Here is a 20833-nt window from a genome sequence, read left to right as displayed (position 1 = left end):
GTCTTATTAGAGACTCTGACTGCTTTCTTGCCTGTTCTTTGATATGTGAATGACCACAGGCCCTCCCCTCTGCCCTGGAGCTGTGAGGAGAGTCCCTGCTCAGCTATTGTAGTATGGAAGCCCAAACTGGATGTGAGTGTGGGCAAACAGTAGAGTCCTGCCCCAGGGAGAGCAGATATTTCTGCAGTCTCCCTGGACCCCCTTACCATCTGTGGGGTGTGCTCTGGAGGTGCAGACTGGTTTCCCCAATTCCCACTGTAGGTTCTCACCACAGGGCTGGGCTGCTCTGAGGCCAGCACTCACACCCCACTCACTCTGATGCTGCAGAGTTCTCCCACCACCCCTTCAAACTGTTCCCAGTGATCCCTGGGCTGGGCTGAGCTGCTCTGCAACTGCGATTTTTATTCAAACCCACAGTACCAGTAAAACAGACTTTCCCACGGAAGTTCTAAGATGTCTTGGACTGGGAAATTTTATTATTCAGTTTTTCTGTGGGTTCTGCTTGAGTCATAATTTGATGGCTTTTTTAGTTTTTTGGGGAATGAGTTTCTAGGAATTCCTGCCTTCACTTGGCTATCTTGGCTCTGCCCCCTCACTCATCAGTTTATTTTAAAAAAATTTATTTACCTAAGTGTAAACCATCTAAAGTGACTTTATTTAGAGTCCTAATAAAATGGACGAAATGATGTACTGTGTTGTTGCTGTTATTTTAAAAATATATCTGCTGATTCATAGAATGTTGATTAAGAATGTTTGACTGTCTTGTACATACACTTAAAATTCTATGGACAGTTTTTGTATTTTATTAAATTAAGTCTCAATACTAATTTGGAGTTGTGACCATGAATTTTAAAGATTTGATTTTAATTAAGCTATATAAACTTTGTCTTTTAGTATAATTCTTTCCTAAATAAAACTGATCCCACTGTCCTCTTTGATTGTTGATACAATTTTTTCCTAGTAACTTTTTAAATGTGCTCTTAAAGACCGGAAAATGTGTACACTAAGAATAGTTTTATTAAATACAGAATTGGTAGAAATTTGCTTTGCAGAATATCTATGGTATTATACATATTTAGGATGCTGATATTTTATATCCTCTTTTTAGGGAGATTTGCCTCCAAACAGAGTAAGAAAGTCAATGGAATAAGTTTTAAAAAAAAAAGATTACAATTGTATAAATTTTTAGATTTTTTTTTCAGCACTAGCATTTTTAAATGTAATAGTGTTGATGTACTGATGACCTCATAAGAACTAATAAAATAAAAATAAAATCTTGATTATAAAATAAAAAACAACTCCTGTTGTGAATCCAATAACAAAAATAAATTTAGATGATATGAGAGCTATCCTCAGAATCTGAAAAGCTATCAATGGATTTGGAGTTAGACTTCTCTTTAGTTCATGAGTTCAGAACTATGAGAAATGAAAAACTGATGAAAAGAGGCAAATTTATTTACGATTTAAGGGAACATTTTCTAATTGTTAGGTAACTCTAATTATATTGCTATTAAACATTGGAATGCTTTTTTTAAAAAGGTATAGGATTCCTCATCCATGGAGGTTTTAAGCAAAAGTTGAATGACCAGTTGTCAAGTGTGCTGGAAATGGAATTCTTATTTTCTGGTATAGTTTAAACAAGCCAACTACTGAAATCTCTTCAAACTCTGAAATCCTATGATTCTATAATTCTAGATATCAAGCTCTAACCTCTTCTAAGCTTCATTTCCTTCATCTCCAATTGTCTTTGGGGCATTTCTACTTACAATTCCTTTGTCATTTCAGAGTTAAGGAGTCTAAACCCCAAATATCAATTCAACCTTGGAAAGAAAGCCAGTATAAGCTCCTGTAAACAGACAAAGCAAAGGAAACACTTAAAAAGGAATCTTAAAAGAATCCAACTCCAGTAGTCAGGGACCTGAATCCAAACCACAGACTCCCCTACCTTGTCAGAAATTGGAAGAAGAATTATTCTTCTCCCCCACCCCACCCCCAACAAGGAATCATGGCAAATACCTTGGAATTAGGAAGTTATACAGTATGAAGTGATGATTTACTGTTTCCTATGGAATCTTTATTTTTTCTTCCATGTATATGGAAAAATTCTTTTTTTTTTTGGTGTTTGTTAATAAAAAACATTAACTCAGTGAATCCTCATAACAAGGTTGTGCATTGGGGCTACTATTGTTCTCATTTTAGAGTTAACAGATTAAGTGACTTGCCCAGGTCATTCAATTAGTGATTGCCCAAGGCTGAACATGAATTCAGGTTTTCCTGACTCCAGGTCAAGTAATCTATTCACCCACCCATTTAGCTACTGGACAAGTCTTCTACTTCAAACTAAACTGTTGAAAAGTAAAAATATTTCACCATCTCTTCAGATTGTACTAACCTGATTCTTTTCTTTATATTTTTAGCAAAATGGAAAGCCACATCTCTACAATAAGCCATTTGTTGAAATTTCTGAAGAAGTACCAATGTGTGTTGCTATTTTAACTTACTTGAATTATGGAATTGGATCCTTATTTGGCTACTTCCGAGATTTTCTGAGAAATCACGGAATAGAGAAATGCAACATTACTCAAGAAAGAAAAGAGCAGAAAGTATGTATGAGTATTTTACCCAACTTCCATTAACCCTTATACTTATTCATAGTTTTTTCCTGTATATAAAATAGTGTGTGTTTATATACATATATATGTACATATATTATATGTGCACAAAAGCACATATGATATCTTACATTTTTTTGTAAAATGAATCTCTTTAGCAGTCTGGTGAAACTTATGGATCCCTTCTCTGAATAATATATTTAAATACATAAAATAAAATTCATAGGATTACAAAGAAAATCAATTGTATTGAAACAGTTATAAAAACCTGTATTTAAAAAAAAGGTCATAGATATCAGCTTAAGAGTCCTTGATCTAGGTAATTTAGGTTCCTAAAACACTAATTTCAAATTCAGTTTAGGCCTAATTGACTCAGCTTGATTAATGATTGAAGTTCTTCACTGATCTGACACAAATTGCCAAGACTTTTATATGAATAAAGCCATAGAAATATGTTCAATTCAGCCTCTTTGGAGAATGAGGAAGAGGAGACAGAAAGAAATGAGGAGTGCTATTATATAGCAACTATATAATTATCCTAAAATGAAACTAGTCCAAAAAAGGGAGATAAATAAAAAAGAAGAAATGTAAAACAATTATGAAGTAATGCCTTTTTAAGTTTTTTTTTTCTTTAACTCCAATAAAACTTTAGTCAGGAGATCCAGATTCCACTTCTACTTCTGGCACTTACTACCCCTTTGTTTGTTGTTGGACTACCTTTCTTTGGACCTCAGTTTACTCCTCTTTGTGTAGTAACACTTGTGGGCTTCTCCTCCTTCCCCAAATCACCCTGTAGATTTTATCTCCAAGATAGTTACTAATAGTTTTAAGGTATTTGGTAAAGCAATAGAACTCACAAACTCCATGAATAGAAAACTTTTCATCATCATGTAGGCAGTAGACCCACTTAACTCAGAGGAAAGATATTTCCTGAAATAGCTTTATAAGAATAATAGCAACAAAACTTCCATCCCATCCCATGAACCAAAGGCATACTTTCCTATAACTACACATAGTGTCACTAGAAAGAGACAGTAAACAGAAAACATTTATGGAAACACACACACACACACACACACACACACACACACACACACACACAAAGGATCCATTTGGTCAAATAGGGCAACAATGAGGAATGACTTAGATGAAGTCTATATCATAAATGCAGGGTGAAATACTGATTATATGACTTTATCCCTAACCACTCAGTAGACAGGAATATTGAAAGATTTGGGGATGGGGGGAGAGGTAAGGAAGTAAATCATTCCTGGTATTTAGGTATCAAACATTTTATGTAATAAAGAAAAACTAAAGATCTTTCCCATTTGATGGAGTAAAGCAAGGTTGTCCATAATCACTATCAATAATGATATAATATTTGGCATCAATATTCCCCAGAAAAAAATGGTCTGCAGTTTTCTCTTTTTATGAATCTCCTTTGTCTAAATGTCAAGACTATAATGGTATCAAAGGGGGAATTTGGCAGGACTCTTTCTTTACCTGTCTTTTTCAAACAGCTTATTTAGTATTGGAATTAATATTTCTATAAATGTTTGATAGAATTCACTTGGGAACAGAATTTTTTCCTTTTGGGGATATATTTTTGATTTGTACTATTTCTTTTTTCTAAAATGAACTATTCTATTTCCTATTCTGTTAATCTGAACAATTTATATTCTTGTGAATTTTCATCCATTTCATTTAAATTTTCAGTTAATCATGTTAATTAGTTTTTTAGTTGATTCTGTAAGTATACCATCATATCATGTATAAAGAGTAATAGATTTGTTTCCACATTACATTGCCTGATTTCTTCCAATTCTTTTTCTTCTCTTACTGATTTAGCTAACATTTCTAGAATAACATTAAATAATAGTGGTGATAATGGGCATCCTTGCTTCAAGCTTCATCTTGTGAAGACTTTTACCATGTCCCCATTATAGATTAATGTTTGCTGATGATGTTACATAGATACTACTTATCATTTTAAAGAAAACTATTTATTCCTGTGCTTTCTAATGTTTCAAGAAAAATGAGTGTTGTATTTTGTCAAAAGCTTTGTCTGCATCTATCAAGATAATAATATCGTTTCTGTTGACTTGTAATTGATATGGTCAGTTGTGCCAATAGTTTTCCTAATATTGAACTATCCTTGCATTTTTGATATAAATCCTATTTGGTCATTCTATATGATATTTGTGATATATTGCTGTAATCTTGCTAGTAGTTTGGGTAAACATTTTGTATCAATATTTATTGGGGTATTTCAAAGAAACTAATATGGAAAAAAAAGTGGGGGGGAAGAGGGCTTATATGCACCAGAGCTCAAAATATACTATGAAGCTATAATAATTAAAACAATTTAATATTAGCCAAATATAGAAAAGTTAATCAGTAAAACAAATTAGATAAATAGCATGCAAAAGCAAACCAATATAGCATGGTGCTCAATAAAACCAACGAACTGATTGCTAGAGTAAGGACTCATCATTAAAGAAAAAAAATATTGAGAAAACTGGAAAATCTAGAAGAAATTATGTAAAGATCAACATCTCATACCATATACCAAAAATAAACTCTAAATGGATACATAATTTAGAAATAAAAGGTCAAAACTAAGTGAACTTTTAGAGCTAAGAAGAGGGAAAAGATTCTATGAATAAATAAGAGATCCAGAGGATCACAGGAAATGAAATAGACAATTTTGATTCTTTAACTTAAAAAGGGTTTGCACAAACAAAACCAATGTGGCTAATATTTGAAGGAAAGAGGTTAATGGGTAGAAATCATTACAACAAATTATCTAATAAAGGACTGATATCTAAATTATATAACTGATTTAAATTTATAAGAACAAGAACATTCCACAATATATAAACTGTTAAAGGAAATGAAGAGTCAGTTTTCAAAGCAGAAAATACAATCAAAAAGAATTTTAAAAAAATGATCCAATTAATGATGGGGAATTGGGTTACCAACACAAAGATCAGAGTTCTTAGAAGTGAAAAACTCATGACTAGCCCTGAAAGTATGAAAATTCAGGAATTTTTATATCACAAGCCTGTAGATTTACAGATTAAACTTTTTCCTGGAGAGACAATAGGTTACTTGAGGGCAGGTTTTAAATAAAAGGTCTGGTCAAGAATGCTGAGGGAAAGAGAAAAAGGGAAAAAGCCATAAGAAATGACTGAGCTCAGACTTGAAAGAGTGAGTCCTACCTCAAGGGGAATGTAGACTAAACTTTTATAGTCTTGCCCACTCCCTGTGCATAGGAGAGTTAGGGAAAGGTGGTAAAAGTGGGCCCCCATCCCCTCTATGTGACTGGAATCAGGTATCCACTTTGAAAGACTGAAAGACAGGAAGCTGCAGGAAGGGTAAAGAAATAAACTGAAGTTGCTCTCATCTTGGTGAATTTACATTTAACAATGAAATTGCATTGAACAACAGGAGGGAATTTACATCTGATTCATGTTTATGGAAACCCTCAGAAAATATATACAGTTACAAATAACATTTTCTTAATATTATAAACTTGACTGATATTTCTCTTTCAACAAAATCACTAATGATTGGACGAATATAGATTATTGCATCAACTTTGAGGTTTCAACTTATACTTACCAGATTAATAATGACTAAAAAGGGAAATGACAATTATTAGAGGGCCTTCAGTAATAAACTATTTGCATTGTTGGTTCAGAAATTCTGGAAAACAATTTGTAACTATGCTTAAAAAGTCACTAAAATATGTATATACTTTGACCCACTAATACTAATATTAATAGTAACATTTCTATAGCACTTGCTCTGTGGCAGGAACTATGCTAAGTGCTTTGTAATTATGATCTTATTTGATCCACAACAACCTGGGAGATAGGGTCATTATTATCCCCATTTTACAGATAAAGAAAATGAGGCAAGCAGAGATTAAGTGATTTGTGTAAGGTTTCACAGCTAATAAGTGTGAAAGGCTGGATTTGGTTCTTCCTGACTATCTATCCAGTGTTCTATTCAGTGTATCACCCAGATACCTATTTCTAGAACGGTAATGAGATGAAAGAAAAAGGAAAGAATCCATACATTTAATTTTTTATAAGAAGCTCTTTTCATAATTAAAAAAAAACTTCTGGAAGTTAAGAGCATACCCATCTATTGAGGAATGACTAGACAAATTATGGATGTAATGGGAAATATATATTTTTCTAAATAGAAGGTTGAAACAGACATTTTTAGAGATTGAGAAGATGTTTATGAATTGATAGAGAGTAAAATAACCAGAAATGGAAGAATAATCTATAGAATGTGATAACAACATAATTATTTTTCTCTAAACAACTATGAAAGATTTAAGAATTCTAATCAGTATTATTACAAATGAGGATTCTAAAGGACCAAAAGATGAAGCACAATACTTGCCTTCTGTCAGAGAGGCAGTGAATGCAAAATACAAAATGAAACACATATTTCTAGACATGACCAATGATAGAAATTATTTTATTAGATTATATTACTATAAGGATTTTGTTTATATTTTTTTTCATTCAGTTGAGATGGGGAGAAAAAATAAAGAAAATAAAGCATATTATAGGCTCTATGAAGTTTCAGTTGAGAAAAAAAGCCTTTCTGGTAAAAGTCAGAATTCCTTTGTCTTTTCATGTTGACATTTAATGCTATGCAGACTTTCCCAAATTAATTATCCTTTTTCAGTTCTTAAGTTTTTACAAATGTAGCAAGAGATCATTAAACTGGCTACAACCCCTCATTTTACAGATTAAGATATCAAGGCAGAGTTAAGAGATTTGATCAAATTCACTAAGCTCCCCAAGGTCAGGGACAAGATTGGAACCCAAGTCCCTTCAATAGAAATCCAGCATTCCTTCATTCTTACAGTGTTACCTCACAATATCTTATGTAAACCATCTGATAGCTATAGATAGTAGGTCTTACATCATAAATTCTGAATGGTGATGTTGAAGTACAAGGACCTCTGCATTCCCTTTAACCCAAACCTATAGGCCATGAACTACAAGGAGAAAAGGCCATTTATAGATTGGAACACTAAAATTTCTGCCCCTTACAATCATTTTGTTCCTACTTCTTTGGTCTTGTAATGAAAAACTAAAATTAATTTTTTCTTTATGATTTTTCCCTCCCACTCTCTGGACCACTGCATGCTGCTAAAGTAAGGTTCAAAAGGTTCAAAACTGATCTGATTCCTTTCACTAAAAAATTGAACTGTATTATTTTCCGGGTCCTCCTTAGTTCACACTATATCAATTCAAAAGTCTTACTTCTGAATTGGTAATATTATTATTATTATTTTCTAAATAATTATGTAAACTATATTATGTGGTAATTGTGGAAATTATTCTTATTCTAATAATCTTAATTATTCTCAGAATTCTTCATATTTGTTATTTCTATTATATTCAAATACCAAAATATTTAATGATTTTCCAAACAAAGAATGTCTACTTAAACTCCCAGTTCTTTGTTCCCATAAGAATTATTGCTAGGAGTATTTTTGCTGTTATTCAATCCATTTTCAGTCATGTCCAACTCTTTATAATACCATATGAGGTTTCTTGCTGTAGATGCTAGAGTGGTTTGCCATTTAATTCTTTAGCTTGTTTTTAAAGATGAGGAAATTGAGGAGAACAGGGTTCAGTAGCTTGCACAAAATCACATAGACACTAAATGCCTGAGGACAGATTTTAACTCAGGAAGATAATTTCTTAACTCCATGCCTAGCATTCTATAAGCTGCACCCACCTGCCCCCGAAAGGAATATTTAACAGTCCTTTAAAAAGTGACACAGTGGATTCAGTGCTAGATCAGGAATCAGGAAGACTCATCTTTAGGGGTTCAAATCCAACCTTAGACAGTTGTTAATTATGTGACTAATGAGCAAGTCATTTTTGTTGCCTCGTCTCTTCATCTGAAACACGAACTGGAGAAGGAAAGGCAAACCATTCCAGTAAATTTCCCAGGAAAACCCAAACAGTGTCATAAAGAAGCTAAAACAGTTCAAAAGCAATATACACAGCACAACAAACACAAAAACAAAAATCATTCTCTTAAACCTTCTATCCTACCAAAATCCTTTGTTCCTCTGGGAAAAAGACCAGTGGAAATGCCAGCATACCAATTCATGCATTATGCACAATTAGGATCATTTCCACTGTCACTATTCTTCATTACCTAAACTATAGCAATAGCCTTCCAACACAGTTCCTCCAATCTAAACTTCAAACCTTTGTTAATTTAATTTTACTAAGATGCAGATCTGAACATGTCACTTCTCAAAACTCCTTAGTAGCTCCCTCCTTCCTAGTAAAGTCTAAACTCCTTTGTCTAGAACTAGAAACCATCCTAGTATCTCCTCATCTTACTAACTTAATTTTCTATAATTTCCTTCTGAAAGCAGCATGTATCAGCCAAATTGGACTTATCTTTGCTTTGCACACACTTCATGAATCCTTAATGCCTTTGCTTACATTGTTCCCATATGTCTGGAATGTTGTTCTACTCCTTACCCCACCCCTAACTCCACCTTTTGAAATCTTGCCCATCCTTTATGGTCTTGCCCAAATGCTAACTCCTCCACAAAACCTTCACTGATCCTTCCCCACCCGAAACAGAAATACTCTTTCCTACTTCTCACGTAGTATTTTGTAACTCTCTTATTTTCTTATTTTACTTCATTCTGCATTATAATTACTGTAGGAAGAATAGGGAAAAAAGAGAAAAATACCCTCTTGCTTTAGGCCTGCAATATACTATTTCCAAGATAGTAATTACTACCAATTTAGAGTAACTATATGAAATGCTATTCTAAATTTTATATTCCAAATGAAATTTACAAAAATCTATTAAAGTATTATTTGCAAGGCACTGTACTAGGTATTTTCTGAAAGATCTGTTTCATAAGCAATAAACTTCCTCCATTTTTAATCTTTTCCTCTCCACTCTTTCCATGTGCAAGCTTTTAGGGACAGTTTCCCTGACCACTCTTTTCAGTATGGCTACAGCTTTACATATTCCCCTGAGCTCACTGTCTCAAGCAGGGGAGTTGAAATACTATTTGCTCTCCAATGGCACAGTGTCACTCCTCTCTCTCTTCCTTTGAGATTCATGCTATTCATATTTTCTACCCAATCACAATCTTTGTAGCTATTGTCTATGGAGCCCCCAAATCATTCCCTTCCTTCCTCAATAAGTTTGATGCATGATTCACAATTTTTCTTTTCTTCTCAGTTCCTGTCTTCATAGGGGGACTTCAACATACATACAACATGACTTACTTAATTTCTTATCCTACTCATCCCTAATGAACTACACCTCCACCCCATCTCAGTCACACACAAAGATGATCATGCCCTGAATCTTGTCATCACCCACAAAATGTACCTCTTCCATGTTCCAGAATTCTGAAATCTTCTTATCTGATCATAATATATTGGTTTTCCACCTTCCTTTACATAACTTGCACTGCAATTTCCAATTCTCTGAGCCCTCAATTCTCAATCTAGTGAAATTAGCCTCTTAGTTGTCCCATAAACAAGAACTCCACCTTAGCATTCCCTATGACTGTCCCCATGCCTGGGATACTCTCTCTCCTCCTCTCCAACTACTGATCTCCTTTAAATTTTAACTGAAATCCCAACTTCAAAAGGAAACCTTCCCTAATGTCTCTAAATTCTAGAATTTTCCACTTTATTAATTATTTTGTATTTATCCTGTAGATTTCTTTGCATTTACTTGTTTGCATGTTATTTTGACCTGGACCCCCATCATTATATTGTAAGCTTTTGGAAGGCAGGGAATATCTTTTGCCTTTTTTTTTGTATCCCCAGCATTTAGGACAGAGTTTAATAAATGTTGTTGATTGATTGATACTATGATCATTCCCAATGATTTCTTCAAAGTTCTACTTCCTCCACTGCTAGAGACTGAAATCCATTCATACATTTTTTTTGTGCTGTGCAATTCTTTTCTAAATTCTTCCATAAACTCTTTAGAGAACTTTCTACCCAACAATTTAGAGACTTTCTTTATTTCTAAATACCAATTAAACAATTAAGCTGATGGAAGATCTGTGACCAATTCCCCTCCATTTCTAGTCTTGGATACCACGAATAAATTCTTTTATGAATTATTTGCAGATTTTATTCTTCTTCAATTTTATTTCTTCATGGTTCAAACTATATATCATAAATCAAAGACTATTCATAATAATAAAAATGATGAACTTTGGTGGCAGCAAATAGTAAGATCACTCAAAGCACCTCCCCCAATATGTGCAGAGGTGGAGATCTATGAGTGTTCTCTATAAAATTGCATATGTGTGTGTGTGTGTGTGTGTGTGTGTGTGTGTGTGTGTATGTATGTGTGTGTGTCCGATTTTACTGATGTGTTGATTAGTCTTGGTGAATTACTTTTTCTCTTATTTAAAAAACTTCATAAAAGGGATGGCTTGCTGAGTAAGGGAGAAGAAAAGGATGTATTTTAAATGAAAGTGATATAAAAATAAGCTCACTAAAACTTTTAAAAAGTTTATGTGCTAGCATTTCAGATATAATTTACTGTGCTACCTTCTCATTGCTGTAATTTATCCTTTCTCCTTTATTGTAATGTCAGATTCATTTTGTACTTTGTTCATACTAGCTAATTGAATGACTGCAGAGTGTAGCTTATTTTGCTAATGTGTTTGCTGTTTTTTTCTGCCAAGGAAAAGCGCATTGTATTGGGAAAGGACAGAATGAATATCACTAAGAGGAATTATAAGTAAGAAAATAAAAAAAGAGATTATCTACTATGCTTGATAGATTAAAATTCTAGCCTAAAGAAATTATGTACTGTAGTAGTAAATTACTTGGAAGGCTTAAATACAGAGTATTTAATATCAGTGATCTCTGAAATGTCACAAAGAATGTAACTAGAGAAAGATAATTGTCATCTCAATTTCCAATAAAGGAAGTCTAAAAATTAAAGATTTGTAAGTTTGATTTTGATTCTTGATAAAATTCTAGAATATCTTATTAAAATGATATTAAATAAACAATCACAAAGAGTCAATGTGATTCATTCAGGAAAGAATCATAACAAATGATCCTACTTTCTTTTTCTAGGTAGGGTATCACTAAACATATAGAAGAGTAGAATATATAAAAATAGGAATTTGTGTTTAATACTTTGCTGTTTTACTTTTTATAAATAATCTGACCTAGCTATATCACTACTAGGTCTATACCAAAAGAGATCAAAGAAAAGGAAAAAGGATTTTATGTATATAAAAATTTTTTATAATAGTTCTTTTTGCAGTGGCAAAAAAACCCTGGAAACTAGGAATATATAATATGACAGGAGAGAAAGCTAATGTCAACCTAGGTTGCATTAAGGTGAGGTTTCCAGGAATAAGGAAGTGGGAGTCCTACTATTCTCTGTGGTCAAACTATATTTAGAGTACCATGCTCAGTTTTAAGTACCACATTTTAGGAAGCCAATTAATATGCTAGGGAGGGTCTAGAGGAAGACAAACAAGCTAGAGAATGGTCTTAAGTACAGAAGAATTATTTGAAGAATTTGGAGTTTTTATTTGGAGGATTAGATTTAGTCTGTTTAATTTCAGAGGAAGAATAAGAACTAGGATCAATGAATATTGGTTGGAAAGATTTAAATTTACCTTTTCTATAAGGAAAAACTTCTTTAAGATTGGAGGTATCAAAAAGTACAAACTGATTACCTGAGGATGGTAGCAACACCTCTCTTTTCTGTTCCCCTCAATACCACTAGATGTCTTCAAAGGCTAGATAACTGCTTACTTATTTGGTATGTTGTAGAGACAAATATTTTTTTAGTTTTAGATGATCACTGATATTCCCTTCACTCTTGTATTCTGAGACTTTAAATTAACCCTCATATCAGTCATTGGTATTTTGTGTCTCTCAAAATGTAATCGATTTCATTTATTCATTTTTATAAAATTTTTTAAAAATGATTATCATGTGCAGAATTTTCTCAGCTATCTCCATCATAGCATGAAGTAGGAGACTTTGGAACAGTTAAATATTCTTCATGATAGCTCCCTTGTCAATACTCATCATGAACTACAGAAGTGAACTGATCACAAAATCATCCTCATTTTCTCCTAAAAACACAATAAATGCAAATATAAATTTACTCCAAGAAAAACCTATGATTCATCCTACCTTTTATGAGTAATTTTCTAAGTCTTCTCATTTCAGAAATAAAGTCTGCAAGAATGGGATTTAATTTCTCCATAATATATCAAATTGTTGGTTGTTAAACAAATCTCTAACATGTTGATTAGCAAAAGTTAAACCTTTTGCAGACACATAAAAATTATAGTTTTTAGGACCCTAGGCTCCTTTTTCTGCCACTATTTTGGTGAACTGAGAAAGACTGGGGTGAGCATTTTACTTTTTCAGGGGTTCTCCCATGAACAGAAAATTCATTACCTAGGTACCAATGTAGATAATTATATCTTTCTGTACTTATTTACACTAGACCCTGAGACCAACAGTCAGTACATTCTCTAGAAATATTTAAAGCTATTTCAATTTGGTAGAGTCAAGCAAAGTTTGCACTCCATTGGCATAACTTTTTAAGAATCCAACTTCTATTAGGTTTGATTCTATGGAGGAAGTATTAGAGCTACACAGATAAAATAACATAGAATTCTATCCTTCAAAGAATTTTAAATTTATATCTGAACTACAGAAAAATTAGCCTGCAAAGCAAATAGGATAAGCAAGGGAGCTTTTATCTTAATTAGAAAGGTCAGTAAATCATGTTTTCAAGATCAAAAACTGAAATATTGTCTGCAAAATTATGAATGTGTATAGGAATATATGCTATTGAGCTTCCAAAAAAGTTTGGGATTTTTGAATGTAATTGTATATCCAGAAGGATATGTGACTCCAGACTGGTGGAGAGAGCATGTTGAACATAATTCTACATACATGAGTGAGGACCTGAGTTACTACCAGAGTTTCTTGGGGGAAAGACCCTCCAGGGATAGAAGATAGAAAGATGTTGGAAAGAACATACATACAGAGGAACAGAATTATTCCACATACCTCTGATTTCTAGTTTGCCTTCCCACAAGGAGATATTCCAGACAGTATTTCTCCTTGGGGAAGGTAGGTGTTATAGTGAATATAGCACTAGGTTTGGACTCAAAAAGACTTATCTTTATGAGTTCAAATATGACTTTAGACACTAGTTTTGTGACCTTAGGGAAGTCACTTAATCCTTTTTACTTCAGGCTCCTCATTTGTAGAATGAGGTAGAGAAGTAAATGGTAGTATCTTTGCCCAGAAAACCCCAAATGGGGTCACGAAGAGTCAAACATGATAACAACAAATTTCTCCTTAAGTGAGATAGCGTGCTCACTCCCAACAATAAAAAAAACTTATTCTAATCTAGAAAATTTCAATTTCTACCATTTTGCTTGGAGAGATTTATTCATTATTTGCTATTTGTAATTGTATTTTGTGTAAAAAATACTTGAGGAAACTTTTGACTAAGATGGCAGAAAGAAGCCAGGAACTGTCTTAAGTTCTCCTGGCTTTCCCTCAGAAACTAACATGAACCAAGACTCTAAACAGAATTTGGATCCAAAAACTCAAAGAAGAACCTAGGAAAAGAACAACTACCAGTTTCCAGGGGAATATGGGTGAGCCAGGGACAGAGAGCAGAGAACCCACACAGGGGTGACAGTGTGATGCCCGGGGACTAATTTGAGAATAGTGGCAGAGAGATTTGCTGTGTGTGCAGCAGCAGGGAGAGCTCCGGCACCATGACTAGACATCAATCTGGTGAGCTCAGCTGATCTGGAAGACCAGGGCCATGTGAGTCCCTGTGTTTTCAGCAAAGTCCTGTGTTTCCAGTTGATTCCCCTCTTCCCCTCATTCCTGTGGGAGAAAGTGACTTCCCAGAAGAAACACAGAAATAGCCCCCCACACCCCATGCCCACACATAGATCTCCCCCAATGTTAATTGAGGAATAAGAAGATGAACTGTATAGTCCAGGGGCACAGTCCACATTGCTCAAGCATAACCAGGATCCTGCTGCACCCCCCAGGACTAAGGAGTGGACCACTAATCAAGGTCACAGGCACTCCAGAGAAAGCATGTAGCATCCCCAAATGGCTGGCCCACATAGATTTACTAAACCCAATTAGCAAAGCCTCTAGGGATTTCCACAGAACAGGTCTATGAACCAACCCCTCCCCCAACACAAGATCCTAGGAAAATTAACAAAGGCCATAAGAAGTCAGAGGTCTATTGAATATTACTTCAAAGTCAAAGATCCTAAATCAGAGAGAACTAGAACTTCAGAGGAGAATATGAATTGGTCTCCAGTTCAGAAAGACTTTTTTAAAGAAGAGATCAAGAAGGAGTTTAAAAAATCATGTGGAAAAACTGGGTAAAGAAGGACAAGAGAAAATTAATACTTTGCAAGAGAAAATTGTCATTTTGTGTTGTGGCTTGCTTCACCTTGGGTCCCACAGCAACGACCTCCCTCCCAGAGGGGAGCTGAAAATAAGGAGTCACTACCACCACTGCCTTATGCCTCCAGCTCAATTTTACTACTGCTTAGCTTCTACATATATACTGCTAGGTCTTCTGGGGTAGAACAAATAAAATTGAGGGAATGGGGGTGCACAAGCTGCATGTACATGCAGCATCTTGCTATAGGATAAAGGGGTACATTAGGGGGGAGGTGGTAAAACACAGCTGTGTCTTGTGCCCTTGGGCTGTGGGGCAGAATGTCCAGCTCCCAAGGACTCCAGCATACCTTATCTCTCAGCCAGCTCCTAAGACTGTCTAGGTGGTGGTTTACTTGGAAATGATTTGTGTCGTGGCTATTAGAATAGCCTGCTTCCCACAATCTTGCAATAAGAAAATAAAAATAAAAATGGGCAATTGCAAAAAGAAAATATTTCTCTCAAAAACACAATTGGGTAAATGGAAAGTGCCTTCAAAAATAGAATTAACCAATTGGAAAAGGAGTTGCAAAAGGTAAATGAAGGAAATTCTTCTCTAAAAAAAAGATTGGAATCTGTGGAAATGAATGACTTCATGAGACAACAAAATTCTATTAAACAAAACCAAAAAAAAATAGAATAAAATGTAAAATACTTCATTGGCAAAAACAACTGGCCTGGAAAATAGATCCAGAAAAGACAATTTAAGAATCAGTAGACTTCAGGAAAACATTGAGGAGGAAAAAAAAAAGTCTGGATATAGTGAAGGAGAATTGCCCTGCTATCACGGAACTAGAGGGCAAAATAGTGAAAAGCAACATCAGTCCCTTCCTGAAAGGGATGCTAAAATGAAAACACCAAGGAATATTGTGGCTAAACTCCAGAACCATCAGATAAAAGAGAAAATCCTGTAAGCAGCCAGAAGGAAACAATTTAAACACCAAGGAACCACAGTAAAGATTACAGAAGACCTGGCTGCATCAACATTATGGGATCGAAGGGCCTGCAATATGATATTTTTCAGAGTAAGGGAGTCTGGAATCTAGTAAAGAATTCACTATCTGGCAAAATTGAGCCTTCTCTTCCAGGGGAAAAATTAGACATTTAATTAAATAGGAGCCTTCCAAATTTTCCTAATGAAAGACTAGAGTTAAACAGAAAATTTGGACTTCAAACAGGAGACTCAAGAGATGCATGAAAATATAAAAAAGGGAAAAGAAAAAAACTTATCCCATAAGATGAAACTGGCTATACCCCCCCACCCCCAACCCAGGAGAAAAGTTCTCATAACTCTTGAGAATTGTAACTCTATTGGAGAAAATATACTTAGCCAGAAGTAATAGACACTCATGATTTGTCTATAACTCTGATAGATTGATTTAAAAATAATATCTTCTTAAAAGGGGAGACAGGAGGATGGAGGAGATTGAATGGGGTAAATTACATCACATGAAGTAGGGCAAAGGACATATTGCAATCGAGGGGGAGAAGGGAGGAGGTGAAAACCACCTGAATCTTACTCTCATCAGATTTGACACAAAGAAAGATTATCACACACATACACACACACACACACACACACACACACACACACACACACACACAGTCATTCAATTAAATTAAGAAACTTGTCTTACCTTTCAAATATTATGAGGGAAAAGGGGAACTGATAGAAGGAAGGGAAGGAAGATGAGGCAAAAAGAAAGGCAAAAGAAGGGGGGGGTTGGATATAAGGGGGCAAATACACTGAAGTAAGTATTCAGAAGCAAAATACTTGAGAAAAGGGATAAGGTGAAAAAGGGGGGAAATACAAAAAGAGGGAAAATAGCAAGGAGGGTAATAAAGAGCTAGTAATTATAACTTTGAATGTGAATGGCATGAACTCTCATATGAAAAGTAAGCAGATAGCAGAGTGGAGTAAAAAATAGAATCCTACAATATTCTACTTACAAGAAACTCATTTGAAACAGAGAGATACATACAGAGTAATGGGGAAAGGTTGGAGCTTATGCTTCCACAGAAGTGAAAAAAGCACAGGTAGCAATCCTTATTTCACACATAGCAGCTGCAAAAATTAATCTCATTAAAAGAGACATGGAAGGAAACTATATCCTCCTAAAAGGTACCATAAACAATGAAGCAATTTCAATACTAAATATGTATGCACCAAGTGGTATGGCATCCAAATTCATAGAGTAGAAACTGAATTGTTTACAGCAAGATATAGAAAGCAAAACTCAACTGGTGGGAGAACTCAACTTCCCTCTCTCAGAATTAGATAAATCTAACCATAAAATAAACAAGAAGGAAGTTAAGGAGGTAAATAGAATGTTAGAAAATTTAGACATGATAGACCTTTGGAGAAAATTGAACAGGGATAGAAATAAATACATGTTTTTTTTTCTGCAGTACATGATACCTAAAGAAAAATTGACCATGTACTAGGGCATAAAAACCTCATAATCAAATGCAGAAAGGCCGAAATAGGGAATATTTCCTTTTCAAACCATAATGCAATAAAAATCATGTGCAATAGTGGACCATGGAGAGATAGACCTAAAACTAATGGGAAACTAAATAATCTCATTTTAAAGAATGAGTGGATCAAACAAAAAATTATAGATAAAATTAATAATTTCCTGCTACACAATGACAATAACAAGACAACATACCAAAACTTATGGGATACAGCTAAAGCAGTTATTAGGGGATATTATAGTTCTAAATGCTTACATGAATAAAATAGAGAAAGAGGAAATCAATGAACTAAGCATGCACCTAAAATTTAAAGAAAAAAATCAAATTAAAAACCCCAAATTGGAAATTCTAAATTGAAAGCAAGAACTATTGAACTAATAAGTGAAACCAAGAGCTGGTTTTATGAAAAAAAAACAATGAAATAGATAGACCTTTGGGTAATTTGATTTAAAAAAGGAAGAAGGAAACCAAATTACTAGTATCAAAAATGAAAAAGATGAACTCACCATTAATGAGGAGGAAATTAAAGTAATAATTTGGAACTATTTTTGCCCAACTGAATGCCAATCAATTTGACAATCTAACTGAAATGGATGAATATTTACCAAAATATAAGTTGCCCAGGTTAAATGAATAGGAAATTAAATACTTAAATAACCCTATCTCAGAAAAAGAATTCAACAAGTCATCAATGAACTCCCTAAGAAAAAATCTCCAGGGCCAGATAGATTCCCAAGTGAATTCTATCAAACATTTAATGAACAATTGGTTCCAATTCTATGTAAACTATGGAAAAATAGATTAAGAATCTATCTAATTCCTTCTATGACACCAATATGGCATTGACACCTAAGCGAGGACGACTCAAAATAGAGAAAGAAAAGTATAGACCAATGAATATGGATGCAAAAATCTTAAATAGAATCTTAACAAAGCGATTACAGCAAATTATCACTAGGATAATACAGTATGACCAAGAGAGATTTATTCCAGGAATGCAGGTTTGGTTCAATATTAGGAGAACTGTCAATTTAATTGACTATATCAATAACAAACCTAACAGAAATAATATGATTATCTCTTTAGATGCTGAAAAAGCCATTCAGAAAATCTAGCACCCATTCCTACTAAAAATACTAGAGAGTGTAGGAAAAAATGGATTGTTCCATAGAATGATAAGCAGTGTCTATCTGATGCCATCAACAAGAATTATATGCAATGGGGATAAGCTAGAGGCATTCCTATTAATATCAGGGGTGTCCTATTCAATATTGTATTAGAAATGTTAGCTTCTGCAATAAGAGAAGAAAAAAGAAATTAAAGGAATTAGAATTGTGGAGGAAGAAACAAAACTCTCACTCTTTGCAGATGACATGATGTTATACCTAAAGAACCCTTAAAAAATCATCTAAAAACTACTGGAAACAACTAGCAACCTTAGCAAAATCATATATAAAAGGATATAAAATAAATTCATATAAATCCTCAGCATTTCTATATATTACTAGCAAGATACAGCAGCAAGAACTAGAAAGAGAAATCCCATTTAAAATAACTTCAGACAATTTAAGATACTTAGAAGTCTATCTGCCAAAGTAGACTCAGAAACTCTATGAAAACAACTATAAAACACTTTTCACACAAAGAAAATCAGATTTAAATAACTGGGAAAATATCAACTGCTCATGGATAGGTTGAGCTAATATAATACAAATGCCAATTCTACCAAAACTAAACTACATTTTTAGAACCCTACCAATCAAAATTCCAAAAAACTTACTTTAATGAGTTAGAAAAAATTGTAAGAAAATTCATATGGAGAAATAAAAAGTCAAGAGTTTCCAGGCTTAGCCTTGCCAAATCTAAAATTATATTTTAAAGGATTGGTCATCACAACTCTCTGGTATTGGCTAAGAAGCAGAGTTGTGGATTAATGGAATAGACTAGGTGCAAGAGCAGTAAATGATTATAGTAATCTGCTGTTTGATAAACCTAAGGAGTTCAGCTATTGGGATAAAAGCTTTCTTTTTGATAAAAACTGTTGGGAAAATTGGAATTTAGTATGGAAGAAACTTAGATTAGAACAACACCTCACACCTAATACCAAGATAAGATCAACTTGGATACAGGATCTAGACAAAAAGCAGTATTATAAGTGAACTAGAAGATCAAGAAGTTGTTTACCTGTCAGATCTATGGAAAGGGAAGCAGTTTATGACCAAGGAGGAGATGGAGAATATCATTAAAAACAAACTAGATAATTTTGATTACATTAAATTAAAAAGATTTTGCACAGATAAAAAGCACTGTAACCAAAGATCAAAGAAATGTAGTAAATTGGGAAACAATTTTTACAGCTAGTATTTCTGACAAAGGATTAATTTCTAAAAATATATAGAGAACTGAGTTAAATTTATTAAAAAATCAAGTTCTTCCCCAATTGACAAATGGATATTCAAAGGCAATTTGCAGATTAGCAAATCAAAGCTGTCTGTAGTGATATGAAAAATTGCTCTAAATCTATACTGACTATAGAAATGCAAATTAAAGCATCTCTGAGATACCATCTCACATCTGTCAGATTGGCTAATATGACCAGAAAGGACAATGAATGATGTTGGAAAGGATGTGGGAAATCTGGGACACTATTGCATTGTTGGTGGAGCTATGAACTGATCCAGCCTTTCTGGAGAGCAATTTGGAATTATGCCCAAAGGACCCAAAAAATGTGCATGACTTTTGATCCAGTAATACCACTACTGGATCTATACCCTGAAGAGATCATAAAAAAGGGTAAAAACATCACTTGTATAAAAATATTCATAGCAGTTTTGTGGTGGCAAAGAATTGGAAAGCAAGGGAGATGTCCATGCATTTGGGAATGGCTAAACAAATTGTGGTATATGTATCTTATGGAACACTATTATTATATTAGAAATCAGGAGAATTGGCATTTCAAAGAAGCCTGGAAAGACTTGCAGGAACTGATGGTGAGCAAGATGAGAAGAACCAGAAGAACATTATATACCCTAACAACATGTGAGGTGATAATCGATCTTAATGGACTTGTTTACTCCATCAGTGCAATAATCAAGGGTAATTTTAGGGTATCTGTGACAGAGAATACCACTGATATCCAGAGAAAGAACTGTGGAGTTTAAACAAAAACCAAAGATTATTACCTTCAGTTAAAAAAAATTGTGGGGCAGCTAGTTGGCGCAGTAG

The 20833-nt window shown here is 34.0% G+C and overlaps 1 protein-coding gene across 1 annotated transcript in view; it reads left to right on the top strand.

Moving 5' to 3' along the window:
• LOC141504439 (serine palmitoyltransferase 3-like) overlaps positions 1-20833 on the top strand; it is a 218210-nt gene that overhangs the window by 57097 nt on the left and 140280 nt on the right. Inside the window, exon 2 of the mRNA XM_074209437.1 lies at positions 2418-2603. Within this exon, the coding sequence (XP_074065538.1) occupies positions 2418-2603 (186 nt within the window). The remainder of the gene's footprint in view (positions 1-2417; positions 2604-20833) is intronic.

This window comes from Macrotis lagotis, chromosome 1 (genome assembly GCF_037893015.1).
Source record: "Macrotis lagotis isolate mMagLag1 chromosome 1, bilby.v1.9.chrom.fasta, whole genome shotgun sequence".
NCBI classification, from domain to species: Eukaryota; Metazoa; Chordata; class Mammalia; order Peramelemorphia; family Peramelidae; genus Macrotis; species Macrotis lagotis.
Note: the sequence above shows the minus strand (reverse complement) of the source record. Positions and strands in the feature narration are given on the sequence as shown.